The sequence below is a fragment of the Protopterus annectens genome, chromosome 11.part0 (genome assembly GCF_019279795.1).
Source record: "Protopterus annectens isolate FY-2018-M chromosome 11.part0, PAN1.0, whole genome shotgun sequence".
NCBI lineage: Eukaryota > Metazoa > Chordata > Ceratodontiformes > Protopteridae > Protopterus > Protopterus annectens.
The window spans coordinates 724,309,365-724,327,580 of NC_056745.1; the positions used below are offsets into that span (position 1 = coordinate 724,309,365).

Consider the following 18,216-nt stretch of genomic DNA (forward strand, 5'->3'; position numbering starts at 1 on the left):
CCCAAAAAAAAAACAAGTTCCAGAAAAGATTTAAACTGAGGACTTGTACATGAATCAGGCTTCAATTAGTAGAGCCTCAAGCATAACATCGCCCCCTGGTTGCTCTCTGAAACACAAACCACGGACTGGAAACACTTAACCAAATAAATTGCACCAGCAAGACCATTTAATTATGTAATCATGTAATTAGGGTGGAGTTTAAAAGAGGCTGGATTTTTGTATCAATTTGTTCTGAGGAAGCCCCCTCACTGGGGAAGAAAGCGCTTCACGTTTGTGGAATAAACTTTTGAAGCATTTGCGATTTAGGTGGTTCTCTTGCTGGTACAATTTATTTTGTTTAGTGTTTGCAGTTCGTGGTTTGTCTTTTTTACCAGTGGAATGGAACCTTCTACTACCAACGCTGAAATTTTGGAATTATTACAGCAGATAAACCAGCAGCTGGCTGTACATACCTCACAAATCAAGTTATTAATGGATAAACCTGAAGCCTCAGCTAACATTTTTGGGAGCATAGGTTTTCCTCTCACCTAGGCCACCCCAAAGTCTCTGGTGAATGTAGCTTCTGAATGGCAAAATGACATTAATATCCAAGTAGATTCAGATACTGGTACTTCAAATTCATTACAAAAACTAAGTTGTTGGAAAGAAAATAAATTTTTATTCCAAAGTGGTAATGCATCAAATTCTATTAACCAGCAGCATGAAATGTCAGTGGAAAATAAGCTAAAATCTTTTGAGAAGGACCTTTTGGCTTAAAAAAATGCCAGATGGAAAATGCATACCTAAACAGAAACAACAGGTACCCCTGGGGTCTAAGGATTTGGAGGTACCCTAACGGTGCAAGTGAAAATAATGAAATGTTAGATGAACTTCATGTTTTATTCAATAAAACTGGCATCGAATTAATGAAAATTATAATAAAATAGAATAATATGAAATTAAATGCTCAAAACTTTGGGAGGACTTGACAAATCTATTCAGAATGAGTTGGTGAGTCCACATGGACAAGTCCTGTATCATGGTGCATTACGGGCAGTTAACGAGCATTTTAACTTGGTTTTCACTCATCAAACTCATAAGATACAGAGACACATATGTGAGTATCGTGATAACGTAACCTTATCCATTTTCACTGGGTCACCATGGTAACGAACAAAATGGTAATGAGCGACCAACGGAAATGACGAGAGATGTAAGGCGTTATCAGCATGAGCAACGGTCCAGTTTACAATCAAGTGGTAACATGGATGATGGCACCCGAAGGTCTGAGTGGCTCAGGGGCAAAGTACAGAATTATCCTCATCAAAGAAGAAACTTTGGAGATTATACTGGCCAGGGAGCAAGACCTAAAGGACCAAGGAGTCGGAACGCATAACGTGGGGATTTTGCTCAAGTTGAGCTTCCTCAACCAAAGGATAAGCTTGATACTTTTAGCGTTTACCCTGCTGATACTACTGCTTCAAACATTACCAATTTATTCCATAAGCAAACAAGTGTTTCAAAGCGGATGGAAGGGGTTAAAGACACAACTAACTTTTCTGAACTGCAAGTGGTGAGTCCTGTTTGTGATATAGTAAATGACAGCCATTATGTTCAAACATTTAGTGACTTTCGGCAGTCTGATTCCACTGATAGTTATGATGAACTTCATGATTTGTCATTACATTTTAATCTTGATTTGGTTCCTAATTTAGAGATTCATCCAGCAGTCATGAGACAGAATGGTGGTAATGCAATATTGATAAGGGATAATATCGATTTTGATGGTGATTCTAATGAAGAAAATATTAATAACGTGCATAATAAATGGTGATAATTGTGTAAATAATGACAACCGAGGAGATTTCAATAATAATTTTGTTGATTCAGTCCTTAATAGTGAAGTAAATATTTTGAATCAAAGTTCAGTCCCTGGCCAGGATTTGGAATTTGAAACATTAATATATGTTTTGAACGATGAAATGGGCCTGGACACTGTTGTTATATTAAATGACAAAAAAGATTTTAAGATGCACAATTATTCGAATATTGATTTGACTCATGATCATGCTAATTTGTTGTCAAAAGGGTATACTTTTGTTCCCGTTAGAAAAGGAAATGTAGTAAATACTTTAACTGACCTCAAAAGATACAAGAGAAAATTGAATTTGGCTATATGGTTCAATCCTGATCATGATCATCATGAGATTAACACAATTGAAGAAACCGAGTGTTTTTAACCCACCTCTAAATAATATTGTAGCATTATTTGAGAAAATGTGTGAAAAAAATATAAGGCATTTTTATGGTGAAAAGGAAGAATGCAATTTGTTGTTGAATTCTGTAAAAAACGAATGCAAAAGAAGAAATGTTACTAGGGACGCTTATGAATAGGAAAGATGTACATTTTATGAAACCCGACAAAGGCAATGGGTACTGTCGCTATGAATAGAGGTGATTACCTTAATGGGATGAATGTTTTGTTATTGGATGGGACATCTGAAGAGAGTTCTTTAAATGAAGTAAAAGTGGATGATCACAAAGTCGATGTTACTTAGTGATATGCTTTTTCAAGGACAATTCAATGAGCCTGAATAATTCTATATGTTAAATGAACATCCCATGGTGTCCTCTATGTTCGGCATCCCAAAAATTCATAAAGGCCTGAAAAATCCTAAATTCAGGCTAATAGTAGATGGTAAAAGATCCAAAACGTGCTTTATATGTAAATATTTAGATGTGAAACTGCAAAAAAGTTTAGAAAATTTCATATATATTAGCTAAGATTCTTGGCAATTTCGGGAGAAAGTAAGAACAATCAAAGTTTCCCCAGATATTATCATTGTCACTATAGATGTAGTTAACTTTTTCTCAGTCATTCCCCACGATATTGGGTTAACGTGGTTGGAACATCAGTTGAATAAAACATGTATTTATGACCAAGAGGAGGCTAACAAGTTAATCACACTCATGGATGTGGTTTTAAAGACAAATTTTATTTATTTTGAAGGCCAACACTACAGACAGTTGACAGGAGTCACAATGGGTGCAGCTTGTGGCCCCATTTTTGCAAACCTTGTCATGTCTTTCTGGGTTCAAGAATTCCTAATGAAAAGTCCCTATGCTAATGAAATAATGCACTATACCAGATATTTGGACACCTTGTTAATTTGGAGAGGCTCTGAAGTCAGATTAAAAGAATTTTTCAACTATATAAATGAGACCGCAGAGTTTTTAAAATTTACATATGACTTTGATAAATCGAGAATCACTTATTTAGATCTTGATCTTCGCATTGATTTTGATAATAAGAGGTTCATTACTAACATTTTCAGAAAGTCTACATTTTCAAATTCTTATTTGGACTTTACCAGCTAGCACCCGCACCAGCAAAAGAAATCTGTAGTTAAAGGTCAGTTGGTGTGGGCAGCCAGAATGGTTAACCAGAATGATTTCATTAAAGAAGTAGATTTTTTTAATGCAAATGTTCACGCAAAGGGGTCACTCCAGTAACATGTTGGCAGTTATTTTAGCGGAAGTTAAAAATAAGTGTGAAATGGGGATTTATAAGCCTATCATTGACCATTGCAATGATGCCCAGTCATTTTCAGTAAATATTACTAATAAAATAAATGCGGGCATGTGTTTTATACTAACTTATAATAGTGAGGCTAGTGTCATCTCTGAAATTGTTCATAATTGGGAAATTTTAAGATTTGATGACACTGCACAGAGACTTGGTAAAAGTCAGAGGATTATTTTTACAGGAAGGATAGATCCCTGAAGAATATTTTAGAATTCAGATATGATAATGTTATATGCAATAGGCCCATGGGTAATTTTAGATGCAATACTTGCACTTATTGTTCTTCAATTCTCGAGACAGGTAAAGAGTTTAAGATGAACGGGAGAACAATACATATTAATGGACATTACAACTGCAGCTCAACTAATGTTGTATATATGGCTAAATGTCAGGACTGTCTGGTATTTTATATAGGGAAGACTAGTAGGAAATTAAAAATAGGAATAGGTGAACATTTGGGTAATATTAGAAATAATAGAATCACCAGTCCTTTATTTAGACATATTCAGTCAAATAATAGACATAAGTTTAAGTTCATGGTGGTTCAACACATACAAAAGGATTTACACGGAAGAATCTTGGATATACACCTTGACATTATGGAATTAAAATGGCAATTATGTCTAAATGCTTGCCAGTATCCTGGCATTAATGAAATGGTATCTACTTGCCTGTGTTTTAAAGTTGTGTAATTTCTTAGGCTGACATTTTAAATGATTTAGACATGATAAATTTACAAGTGCATAATTTTATGTCAATTTTATAAACATTCTTTTTCATATTTCATTATTTATAGCATTTTACATTCACATTTCAATTTCTGAACTGTTCCTTTATTTTAATTTATTCTATCTAGTATGTGAATCAGATGCTTTTAATTCATGTAACCATTTAATTATGAAATAGGGGTGGAGTTTAAAAGAGGCTGGATTTTTGTATTAATTTGTTCTGGGGAAGAAAGCGCTTAACATTTGTGGAATAAATTTTTGAAGCATTTGTGGTTTTAGGTGGTTCTCTCTCTTGCTGGTACAATTTATTTGCCCTCTGAAACACAAAAGGGATCAGCCTAGAAAATCTGGCAGAAGAATCATACTTGATAAGACCATTAAAACTCTAGATACCTCTATAACCTTACCAAAAAATTAAGAGAGAAAAATGAATTACTACTCCCAAAGCATTCATCATAAAAACCCAAGAGTACTGCTGCTCCATCAATTGGGTAAGGCTGTCAACAGACCAACCTGCCCTGGTATGGATCCAGACAGTACTGCCAATTTATTCATCACCCATTTCATAAATGTTATTCAATAAAAGTAACTGCAATCCACAAAATACTTCTCAGAACATCAACCATTCCAATTCATTCATCAGTTCTATCCACACCTATACAATAAACTATCACCTCTTCAAAATTAAACCCACCACCTTAGATACTGACAACTTCCTAGGCCATTACCCAAGAACTGCTGCTGAATCCATTCCTGTCTCTATTCTCATAATTAGATCGATTCAAGATTCTTGTTTCCCCACCTTCTGGAATAAATCTTATACCTTGCCTCTTCACAAAACAGGCATAACCACTGAACTCTACTACTAAAGGCCCAAATAAGAAGTTATGTACCTACCATAACGTTCCATGTTAGTTGTCTTCTCTCGCCTTCTTTCTTGCTTGATGGGTTCGGAGCCGATCCTCGGCCCGACTGCACTTGCTAAGCTCGAGAGTCACTTTTACCAGCTCGAGGAAGCCCCATATCCCATGATGCAAGGCGGTAAGTACCCAGATCTCGTTTGATGACAAAGGGCAATAGCACCAAGCATAAAAACACTTCCAAAAGGAAGAAAGAAAACTTACAGGATGGAAGAAGGACCAGGTCTGAATGGTCTTCAGCATAATAATTTCTTATAGAAAGGTCTGTCCAGGCCTGGGGAAGGAGGGAGGGTCGAAGAAAGAAGCAGAGAAGACAACTAACATGGAACGCTATGGTAGGTACATAACTTCTTAATGTTAAGTTGTCAATCTCGCCATTCTGCTTGATGGGACCGCCCCTAGCACCTCTATCCTGGGTGGCTCAATGGAACAGACTCTTGAGGACTGTAGAGCCAAAACTGTCTCTGTCCCTGGAGGCCAAGTCCAATTTGTAGTGGGAAACAAAAGTATGAGGAGTGGCCCAAGTGGCCGCTGCACAAATAGTGTCTAAAGGAAGTCCAGCTTGAAAGGCTGTAGAAGTAGCTAAGCTCCTAGTTGAATGTGCTTTAGGTTTTGAGCACAGCTGTTTTCCCCTGAGCAGATAAATTTCAGAGATGACCGAAGAAAGCCATCTAGACAGGGTCACTTTAGAAACAGGAAGGCCTTTCTTATTATCCGCATAGGAAACAAAAAGTTGATCAGATTTCCTAAATTTTTTTGTTCTGTCCAAATAATATCTGAGTTGACGGTGGACATCAAGATAATGTAGTTTTTGTTCGGCTCTGTCTGAATAGTTTGGGAAAAATACAGGGAGACCAATGGATTGATTCAAATTGTCTTTGAGGCGACCTTAGGCAAAAAGGTCGGATTAGTTCTCAATGATACTCTGTCTTTGTGAAAAACCAAATAGGGGGGTCGAACCGATAGAGCATGAAGTTCAGACACCCTCCTGGCCAATGTAATAGCCACTAGGAATAAAGTTTTCCAAGAAAGAAATTTCAGGGAGCAAGAAACAGCTGGCTCGAAGGGGAAGAATCAAGGATGTCAGCACTAAATTTAGATCCCACTGAGGAGGAGGATTCCTGATTGGAGGCTTCAGCAGGAAAATTCCTTTCAAGAAGGCCCTGCAGAGCCTATGGGACATAATATTGTGATCTGCGATCCCGACATGAAAGTTCGAGATAGCAGCCAATTGAACTCTGACTGTGGAAGAAGAGGAGCCTGCATGAAAAATCTCTGCTAAGAAGTCCAGGACTGCCTGAACAGGGGCAGTGAAAGGATCAATACTCTTGGCCTTAGCCCAAAAAGAGAAACGTTTCCATTTGCTTGCATAAATCCTCCTGGTAGAGGATTTTAAAGAAGCTACTATGATGTCTCTAACTGGGTTAGAGATCAAAGGAAGCCTGGCTAAGGAAGGAAGTGGAGCAACCATGCTGTGAGGTTGAGAGAAGGGATAGACCGTGCAGCTGACCGGATTGGTGAATCAGAAGATCTGGCACTGGGTCCAGATGCCACGGCTGCACCAAAAGGTGACGATGGAGGAACGGAACCAAACTTGTCGAGGCCAGTAAGGGGCAATGAGAATCAATTTGGCTCTCAAAACGGTTGCCTTCTGGATAACTTGAGGGATCAGAGGAAAGGGAGGGAAGGCATAAAGAAGTCCCTGGGGCCAATCCTGGGTCAGAGCTGCCTCTGGGGATGGCCTGGAAGCGGGAAGAGAGAGAAGAAGTCTGGGCATTTGCTGTTTTGGGGAGTAGCAAAAAGATCGCAACATGCACGACCCCATTCCAGAAAAATCTCTTCCGCTATAGATTGCTTGAGAGACCACTGTGAGGCATGAGAATAGCTCTGCTCAATCTGTCCGCTACAATGTTGGTTTTCCCAGGGATAGGCGCTGCTACCAGAAACCGATGAGAGGAGATTGCCCATTGCCATAGTCTGAGCGCTTCTCGACACAAGGGGTAGGACTTGGTTCCGCCCTGTTTGTTGATATACCAAACTACAGACATGTTGTCTGTGTGGACTGCAATTGTCCCTACGGGAAGAAAGTCGCTGAGGGCTTGCAACGCTAAAAGCACTGCTCTCATCTCCAGGTCATTTATGTGCAGGTGGTATTCGAACGGCTGCCACGCCCCATGAACCATCCTGCCCTGATAATGACCCCCACCCGATCAGGGAGGCATCCGTGGTGACAGTGGCTACCGGGATGGGGTACAAAGTGTCTGCCTTGGTGAACCTGGGGAGATGTGATCCACCAAGCAAGATGATCTTTGAAGTCTGTGTCACCAGAATCTGGTGACGCATTGGAAGTTGTTGGTACGACCACTGTGTGAACAGCATCCACTGAAGAAGGCGCATGTAGAAGCGAGCCGGGGAAGAAGAGTAATGGCCGCAGCCATGAGGCCTAATACCTTTAGAACCATTCTGGCCTGTACTTTCTTGTTGGCTAGAATGATCCTGACATGACTTTGAATGTCTGAAACTCTTTGATCTGTAAGGGTAGCTGACATCCTAACAGTGTTTAAGTTTGCCTATGAAAGTAATAGACTGGCAGGGCGATAAGGATGACTTTTCGAAGTTTATCGAGATGCCCAAAAGAGTACAAAGCTTTATTGTGTAATCCCTGGCTTGAATAAGCTGATGCCTGGTGGTGGCTGAAAGGAGCCAGTCGTCGAGATACGGAAACACCTGGAATCCTTGACGCCTCAGCTGAGCCGTAACCACTGCCATGCATTTGGTGAACACTCTGGGGCTGTAGTGAGACCAAAGGGCAGGGCTCTGAACTGGAAATGACTGGACCCCAGCCGAAAGCGGAGAAATCTCCTGGAGCGCCTGTGGATTTTGATGTGATAGCACGATCCTGAAGATCTATTGAGCACATCCAGTTGTCCTTCTGTAAGAAGGGCAGAATTGATTGAAGAGTGACCATTCGAATCTTGTCTTCCTCACAGACTTGTTGAGTCTGCTGAGATCCAATATTGGTCTCCAGTCTCCTGCCTTTTGGGGACCAAAAAGAACCTTGAGTAGATTCCGGCTCTGAATGATCTGTCGTAACTGGCTGAATGGCTCTTTTGCAGAAGTTTTAAGACTTCTAACTCTGCAATTTCCCTTAGACCGGTGGTACATCTGGAAGGGAATTTGAGTGATAGAAAGGACTTTCCTCGAAAGGAATTTTGTAACCTCGGATATGATCGACTGTACCCATCTGTCTTGAGTGAGGGAACGCCAGGCTTCTGGGTACAGCGATAGTCTTCCCCGACTGCCTCCAAGGATGGACAGCCGGGCAATATCTCAGGGATGCTGAAAGGGCTTGTCAGAGAGGCTCTCTGTTTCCTGGTTTTTGGACCCCTCTGCCTCTAGAGCGCGCCTGTTGTTGTTACCCCTCTGCCTCTAGGGGTAAACTGACCACGTGAATCCGGCGTGACTCCTTGGGATTTATGGAACCACATTTTGCCACCCTTCTGTCCTTTGGGGTAAGGTCTAGAAGGGTGGAAAAACGGACTCACGGCAGAAAGAGTCTTGCCGTCCTGCTCACACCTGGTCAAAGTTTCCTTCACTTGAGGGCCAAACAAAGCTGACCCATCAAAGGGAGAATTTGTGAAGGACGCCTTAAAGGGATCTGCAAAGTCACATAGCCACATCCAGGCTTGGCGTCTAAGGGCCACACCTGTACCTGCGGCCCTACTCGCTCCATCAGCAGCATATGATATTAACCGCATGGAGGAGTTTGCAATGGAATTAAGGGTCCCTAGCTGCGAAGCAATTTTTTCCTGAGCTCCTGCAGCTGTAGGATCCTGTACAACATCACCCAGCTCCTTAAGGATATCCCTTTGGAGTCTGGTGAAGTGACATAGGTAATTCAGCGAACGCATAGCAAAGGTCGTAGAGGAAAACATCCGCCACCGTACCTATCCATGGTCCTAGAGTCCTTATTAGGAGGATGGACGGCACGGAAGGATCTGCAAGTTCCTTCTTGGTGGCAGCAGCCACCACCATGGCATCAGCGGGACACCCTTAGTGAGGAATTGCTTATCACACGGGCAGTAATAAATTTTGAAGGCCTCCTAGGGACTGGCTCTACAGAGTCAGGAGCAGCCCACGCCTTTCGGCAATAACTTGCATAAGGGGGTCGAAAGGCGGAGACACCCAGGAGGTGGAGGGCCGAGATCCAAACGCCTCTAGGTATACTGACTCATCCTCAGAGGGATTATTGGTGGGCCAGTTTCCCCTCTGTTTAAGGAGTTCTAGGATGTCTGAGAAGGAGACATCCTCAGAGGGGGATCTTGGGGATCCCTCTGACTCATCTAAGTCAGTATCTGAAGTGATAGACTCGGGGGAGTCTATATGTTTCCTCTTACAAGTCCTCTTTCTAGGAGGATCTCCCGAAACATCAGGAGAATCCTCGGAAGAGGGGGGATATTCCCAATGGGGAAACCTGAGGTGGAGGATCTCTGGGTCCTGCAGCAAGAGAAGTGGCAGAGATGTCAACAGGCACTACAGAGGGAGGAGCTAAGGGAACAGACTGCTGGCTGATACCAGTGGCCAGCACACTCTTCATCACCTCGAATGCTCCCTCCCAGGAAGGTCCGAGAGAACCCGTTCAAGAGCTAGGAACTCCAGGGACCACCGAAAGGAAGTCTCGAGGCAGATGTCGGAGCCGAGCTCACCAAGGCCGAGGCTCCAAGGGGAAGAGCTGGTTCGGACAAGGGTCCGATGCCACCAACCCTCGGAGGAGACCATGGAAGCCCGCCACCGAATCCCTCTAAGGAAGGTCTCAAGAGGAGATGAGTAGAGGCTGAAGGAACAGAAGGGGTATCTGTCCCTCAGCCGTAGCAGTAACCATTCCCGAAGACTCCAACTCCAAGCTCTGGGGTAGAGTTGAAGGAGGAACTGCAACGGGTGTGGACCAATAGCCGCCTGTTGAGACGGACTATGTAACATTTGGGCCAGTGCCTGTGACTTAAGTAATCTACTGACCACTCTCTAAATCATGGTCAGAAAGCCTGGATGACCTTGAAGATCGGCTCCAATGGCTCCGCTCCGAGGAGAGGTGAAGCCGAGCCGAAGTATCGGCTCCAAGGAAGGAGACCTAGACCTCTTCCTCGAAGGAGCCATCGGAACCGATGAAACTATTGAACCTGTCGGAGCCGACAACTTATCGGAGCCGACAGGTAGCTCGATGCACCGGCTCCAGCCGGAGCCGATACAGCCACAAAAGTAACGGTGTCGGAGCCGATCGGAGCCGACACCGATGCCTGAGCCACATAGTGGTCGGAACCGATCGGAGCCGACACCGGCGGTCGATGCAGAATCGGCACCGATAGCCATCGGTGCCGAAGGCTTAAGCCAGAATCGGCTCCAGCCGAGCCGATCTCACTCAGAACGAGTCAGAGCCGAGGCCGCAGGCTTGGACACAGAAGCCTGGGCCTTGGAAGACTTAGCAGTCTTGGATGGAGCCGACTTAGCCGGAGAGCCCTCCGGCTTAAGAAGGCCCCTCAAAATCAACTTATTTCTTCTTTCCTGCAGGACTCTCTGGCTGAAAGAATGACAAATAGCACAGGAGTCCTGCAGGTGAAGAGGCCCCAGGCAGTACAGGCAAGAAGTGTGACCGTCTGTCAGAGACATTTTCTGACAGCACGAGTCACACTTCTTAAAGCCTGAGACCCTTTCTTTAGACATGGTGCAAACACAGACACACACCAGTCAAAGAAATTAAATTAAATATACCAAAAGGTATAACTAAAAAAACACACACACACACCCTAACAGGGGGGGGATGGGATGGGAGAAAGTCTGACTAAAAAATTAAGAAGAGACAGTAAATTTTCTGTCAGAAAATGTTTAAAACTAAAATAAAACTAACAATAAAGGTTTTTTTAGTTAAAAGGGGCTAAAATAGCGAAGTAGCAAATCACTTACCAGGAGCTGGTAAAAGGAGGACCTCATAAGCGAAGCGGCAAACGAGATCTGGGTACTTACCGCCTTGCATCATGGGATATGGGGCTGCCTCGAGCTGGTAAAAGTGACTCTCGAGCTTAGCAAGTGCCGAGTCGGAGCCGAGGATCGGCTCCGAACCCATCAAGCAAGAATGAAGGCGAGATTGACAACTTAACATGCCATACTTTCCCCCTCATCAAAAATCCTAGACAGATAAATCTATACTGAACTATTTAGAACATATGATTGGGAATAACCGATTCTCTCCTACCCAGCACATCATCAGGCTAAACAAAAAAAAGATTTCACTGGGAAAGCCTTTGTGTGCTTTATCACCAGAAGAATGAGTCCTGATCAGCTTGATGGCTCACTTTTTTCCTGGATAAACGTTTGTACTTCTTTTTAGTCTGTTCTGCATCAAAAAAATGTCTTTGATCCTCCAGGAAAAAAAGTATTCTGAAGACAGCTGGACATAGCTTCAATCTCACACCGGCCCTTCGACATGGTCTGATTGTTGGAATAAATGTTTATTCATTGTACACCAGGAAGAAGATAATCATTTTCCATACACACTATTGTCTTCAACTTTTAATACTTTGCTCTTCTGTCACACTTTTGTCAGAATCAACTCTGTTGGTAGATTTGCATATTTACCTTCAAATAACAGTTAATACTGTGGAATACCCTTAAGTACCAGCTCAATACTCACCCTCCCATTCTGAAAGACTTCCTAGCGAAAACCTGGCTCTCTTCTTGCTCAACATCAGGATAAACTATATCCCTAAATAAGAGCAAATACCTGCTCATATCTTGCATCTACTTACTCTCCCCTTCTTCACTTACTTCCTTACTTCTATCATTTTCTCTCACTTTGTATTGTAGAGTTCATGTTTGTATTAGACTAACTTGCCTTTAATTTCTCAATAAACTGGCTAAAATTTCTCTACTAAATCATAATAAAATTTAGAACTATTCTTAAATAATGCTTTCATAATGTGTCTTAATTTGGTGCAATTAAACTGTAGTTCTTCTGTATCATTTTTAAAGACTGTAAAATGATTGTTCTTAAAATGTTTTGTAATACTTTGGAGCTTTTCTCTCCTGGCCTAAACTGAAAGTTCCTACTCAGTTGGACTTTCCAGGTAATCAAAATACATCCGCAACCTCTTTTCCCATTTTTTTCACATGGGGCATGGTGACACTTCCAACAGCGACAATCATCTAGAGACAGGGTTCACACCTCTGAGTGGTCATCCCTACCATGGCTGTTCTCTCATACCACACATTCACATGCACACTCAAACATAAGGCCAAGTTACAGTGACCAATCCATCCACTGCACGTCTTTGGAATGCGGGAGGATCACAAAGTACTCAGAAGAAACACATGTGAGGACATGTAGACTCCACACAGAAGGAACCCCAGCTGAGAATCGAACCAGAGAATCTCTTGCTGTTAGGCGACAATGCTATCTGCTTCACCAGTGTGCTGCCCTCTCCCAGCAATCAAATGTCAAATGAATAATAAATACCAGTCCAGTTGATTTGTGTCTTTGTAAAATTAATACACTCTGCTCCTTCTAGCATCTCGGGTACAGCACACAATCTCAGATGTTACTACATGCTCTGCCGCTAATGGTATAATTTTTGAAACCTTTCTTCTTGAACAGTCTCACACTCAGCTATCCTTTTCATTTTTACCTCTGATTTTTCCAGTTGTATCAGCTCATCTGACCGTTTTAAAGCTTCTTCCATTTTTTCCAAAGTTTTATTTGAGTTTATATACTCCTTCAGTATTTTATTTCACTCAGCTCTGAGCACATTTAATTTATTTTTCCTCTAAATTACTGGAAGCCATGTCTTGCATCAAAGTTGGAGCTTAACTGCTTTTTTGCTGAACAGCTGCAGGATTTTTTCAAGTATTTTCTCTTCACCTTTTTTAGTTGATATGCTTTCTTTTTTGCCAGTATCCAGGCACTGTACTTACAAGCCAGTAACTGAATTTAGTCAAAGTGACAGAGTTCCTGGCTCCTATGTTTGTTTTTTCACACTGGGAGAGCTAAGTTACATTCTTACTATGCACCAATCTTGGAAAGCCCCTTGCCTCACCAATTTTCAGCAACCTTCAGGCCACACAGAGCACGCTTGAGTAGTGCTACAATATTGCCAAATTTGCATCCAACAGAGCTTACTCTACTCGTTTCAGCATTCCTTTAAACACCTCAGCTGGTTAGAGCTACTCCACTAACTCAATCTCTCACAGCTGAAAGTAGCACACAGTGTGTACTGCATCGTTCAGATAAGTGCCCTGCTCATGGTTCTTAGTTACAAAAGTACACTACAAACCGGAAACTTCTCTGTAGTGAAACATCTTCTCATGGTTCATAAGTGTAATACGGCTGTAGAAGCTCTTTATTGCAGATGTATCTTCCAAGACCTGGAATTCCATCCCACTCCCTATTAAGCTCACTGAAAACCCACACATCTTCAAAACTAACTAAAAACAGCTCACTGTTACTCCAGGTAATGATTACCAACTAGCACTACCACCATAATAAGGGCTGCACGTAAACACTCCTACAATGTACTATTCCTAGTAAGTAGTAAACATATCATCGGAATACTAAGCTATTGGCCCGGAACACCCTTAAGCGTAGCCAAGAGTTTAGCCCATGTTTAGACAAGTCAGCACCTGATGCCCCTGTCCAGCACGGACACTGGTAGAATCCCAGGGATTTATTTTCTGTTTCCCATCCAGTTATACAGGTTGCACTTAAAAAGGGGTAAAGCAGTACCCTGCTTGATGTGGAGAGGGAGTCTATTCCACAGATGGAGGAGTATCTGGGACACAAATCTGTCCTGCCAACAAGTCCTATTGATGTCACAGACCAGGTTGAGGCTGTGCATGGGGGTTACTCAAATAGAGCTTGAATTGCAGATATGCAGCAGTCCCATCAAGGTGGGGTCCGAGATCGTCTTGTATGCCAGACAGAGGTCAACTCTGAGCAGTCTGTATGAAACTGAGTAGAGGGATAGGGCTATTAGACTATGTATGGTAGTTTTTTTGAGGCCCTGGATCCTCCTGGTGAGGAACCTCTGTGGCCTGTCCAGCTGCTGCACGTGCCTTGCGAGGTACATGCAGAACACGGCATTGTACTCAACTAATGGGCCTTATAAGGGAAGAATACAGAATGTTATAGACTCCTTTGTCCCTGGATGAGATACCCTTACTTACGAGGTGGGCCATGTAGAAAGCTTTCTGTACAATGGAAGCAACATGGTGGTCAAAAATCAGGTTGCTATCAACCTGGGTGCCCAAATCCCTCACGACTGACTGCATGCTTAGGATGTTGGTAATGTGTAATTGTGGGGACATTACTCTCCCCAAAGGGGATGATGCATTTTTTGGTATTCAGTTTGAGATCATGTTTCTAGCACCAGTCATTTGTTTAGGTGACACCCTCTTGGAGGATGTCCACATCACTAGGGGAAATGATGACAGTGCCCAGCTTGCAGTCATCTGCAAACTTGGTCAGCCATAGTCCACTGTCTTTGGCCTGCATCTCAGAAAAATGTATCCTGAATAACCCTGGGGTACGCCACTGGTTACAGGTCTACTGCATGAGGTGTCTCCCCTTATTTTGACTAGGTGGGTTCTACCATTGAGCTAGTTAGCTATCCCATCTGGTAACATATGTATTGATGCCTAGTTGAGAGAGTTTATCTATTATCCCCAGATTGGGAATAGTGTTGAAGGCTTTCGCCAGGACTGGGTAAGCAGTGTGCACAGTGTTCTCCTCGTCCATAGCTTTGGTAACTGTCACAAAGAAGTTGACCAAATTTAACAGACATGACCTCCCCTTGACGAAGCTAAACTATGCGGGATCGAGTGTTTGGAAGTTGGCAATGTCTTTGCTAATTAGGTCCATGACAAACCTTTCCATGGCCTTGCAGATCAGGCTATTTAGGCTGATAGGTCTATAACTTCCCTGATCAGTGGACGTGCCACCTTTGTGCAAAGGGATGACAGTGGCTGCCCTCCTCTCAGCTGGGATGGAGCCACTACTCAGGCATTGGTTGAATAGGGCACCTAATGGTGCTGCAAGTTCCTGCCCAAGTTCATGTAGGATACAGCCTTGGATGTTATTGGGTCCCATGGAAGCTGTATTTTTTCCCTTTGAGAGAGCAGGGATGACCCGTTTCCTAGATACAAGGGGAAGGGGGCAAGTACTGTGGATGTCCTGATTTACTGATAGGGGGGGCAGAGGGGTAAAGTTTTCACGGACACTGTCAGCCAGCAAGTTTGCTATATCTACATTTATACCAGGTCTCACTATTAGACAACTGTACAATATCTTGCATACAACTTCTACATGTAACGTGTTAGTATTTGTGTAGAATGTGAAAACTGTGATCATATAACGTATTGTTCTTTAACTTTGTGTATGGAGCTCTACTCCCCAGCCCTCCATTGCAAAGGGGATTTGTGCCCAACTGAACTTTTCCAGTAAAAATAAAACAAACCCAACCACATGGTCTATTAAGGAGGGCCCTTATTGCTGATTAGTAAAGTCTGCTGTTAACCAAGAGACACAATGAGCAACTCTGTCAAAATTTCCATTTCTAAACTGATAATGGTTTTCATCCATCCAAAGTCCAGTGAGTGTGTTTAATACAACCCAAAACACATTTTCATTTAAAAGAGCAGCAAACAGAACAAATCCGTTACTGTCTGCCTTTAAATAAATTAATTTCAGAACAGGACTAGATCAAACATGCAGTTCAATTCAGCTTTTACTAATATTAACATGTTTTCCGGTTACCAAAATATATTTAATTCAAGCAGTAAATGTAAACCATCTTAATACAACAGAAAAATACTGGGCATCAGCAGAAGTACTATTTTCTTTCTTTTACTTAGCAGAAATTTTATGTGGCCTAGACCATCATGTACTTACAAATCTTTTGATTTCTTTGCACTCATGACAGATGAATAGGAATCAAAGTCCAGCAGTTGTTCAAGAGGAAGATCATTTCCCTGTGCCAAAAGCCAGGCATGTTTCTTCCTGAGCTTTTTCCTCTTTCCGCATTCTGGAGGGGAGAAATATAAGTTAAATACGTGATGGATCACATCTGTAAATTTTTTTTCTCTCTACTACAAAATCAAATGATGTTAGGGATCTAAAGATGGAAATACACACAAAAATGTGTAAACTGTTCAGGAAAGGCCTAATTCCAGCTATTCCTATAAAGTGGTCTCTTCTGTTACTAAAACCAACAAAGTTTGAAGAAACAAATGTCTTTCAAGTGTCACAAGGCCAAATGTAGAACAGACACAAGGCAATCTGGAGTCGCACAGCAGAACAATATCAAACATGTTTTATTACTTTTAGAAGGTGTGACAAAGGCAGTAGATTAGAAGATAAAAACATACAGAATATAGCAAGGTATTTAACAGGAAATAATATTGGCATAGGTTCCAAGGCAACAAGCGGCATGGCTGAAGACTAATGCAAAAGTGAATACAAAGGGTAACAGCAAGCTAAGCCCCATTACAAAGGGAGACAGGATACCAGAGGGTAACAAATGAGTTCTATACGGGTCTCATTCTTCACAATGTTTTTAACTCCTTTACATCAGGAGTAGAATTACCTCATTATCCAATATCACTGCAACATTACTGGGCATGAAGAAAATTGTTTTCCCACACTAAGTTTAAACACATTATAAAACCTCAGTACTACCATTAAAAAACCACCACCCCACAAATTCTACAGTAAAAACATGGGTACAATATACAAAACAAATTACCAACTAATTAGAATGGAAATTAAAAAAGGAAAGCAGATACGAGACTGCAAGTGACCAATTGGCATGTAGCCTGCTCTTTTTTCCTGCCACATTTAACAGTCACGGCATGGACTGTCACTATGTGAGGGAAGCAATTGCAGCAACTGCATGTATGAAAAAAAGATGTTATGTCTTACCATAATGTTATACCCGTGTTGTTGATCTTCATTCATTCATCACTGATGGGATTGTCTGTTCCATCCTCGGTACCGAGCGGCCTTGAACCAAGCTCCCGCCAGCCAAAAAACTCTCGAGCTAAGCTTTTATCCATAGTACCATTCTCCCTGTTACCCCAGATAGAGTCTGCGCTTTATCAGTAAAGCAGAGGCAGTTTCTTCGCAAGTGCCCTAAATCAGCACTTGGACCCAAAGTATCCCCAGGACCCTTGGGAGGGGGAGGGGAACAGAGGGAGGGACGGGACGGGATGAATGAATGAAGATCAATGATACAGATGGAACGTTATGGTAAGAAAACTTCTTTATCTGATGATGTTAATCTTCATTCCATTCATCACTGATGGGACACATTCCCCAACTACCTTGTGTTCCTTGGGTGGCCCTTATGGAAAAATATGCCTGAGCACCATTGAGCCAAAAGAAGCTCTTCCCCTGGAGACCAAATCCAATTTGTAATGAGTAAAGGTATGAGGAGAAGCCCATGTCGCTGCTGCACAAATATCCATGGAGGCTCTAGAATGGAAGGCCACAGAAGTTGCCATTGACCTGGTAGAGTTGGCTTTTATTTTCTGTGGTATAGGCTTTTTCTCATGATGATAAACGAAGTATGCAGTCTCTAAGCCATTTAAATAGGGTCACTTTATAAACAGAATTTCCCATTTTAGGGCCAGAAAAGGAAATGAATAGTTAGTCTGATTTACGGACTTAGTCCTGTCCAGATAAAATCTCAGTTGTCTATGTACATCCAATGAATGCAGACAGTATTCTCCTTTATTGGTAAAATTTGGGAAAAATACTGGAAGGTCAACAGTTTGATTAATGGAGAAATCCGAAATGACTTTGGGAAGAAAGGCAGAGTTCATCCGGAGTGATACTCTGTCCTTGTGAAAGACAGAATATGGCCGTTTAATGCATACAGTGTGGAGCTCTGAAATGAGCCTAGCTGATGTGATGGCAACCAGAAAAAGGGAATTCCATGATCAGAATTTAATGTCACATTTT

General features: G+C 42.1%; 1 protein-coding gene across 1 annotated transcript in view; it reads right to left on the minus strand.

Annotated features, from left to right (window-relative positions):
- LOC122814988 (cat eye syndrome critical region protein 2 homolog) overlaps window positions 1-18,216 on the minus strand; it is a 2,862,500-nt gene that overhangs the window by 1,416,845 nt on the left and 1,427,439 nt on the right. The window contains exon 14 of the mRNA XM_044087243.1: window positions 16,147-16,279. Coding sequence (XP_043943178.1) covers window positions 16,147-16,279 — 133 coding nt within the window. The remainder of the gene's footprint in view (window positions 1-16,146; window positions 16,280-18,216) is intronic.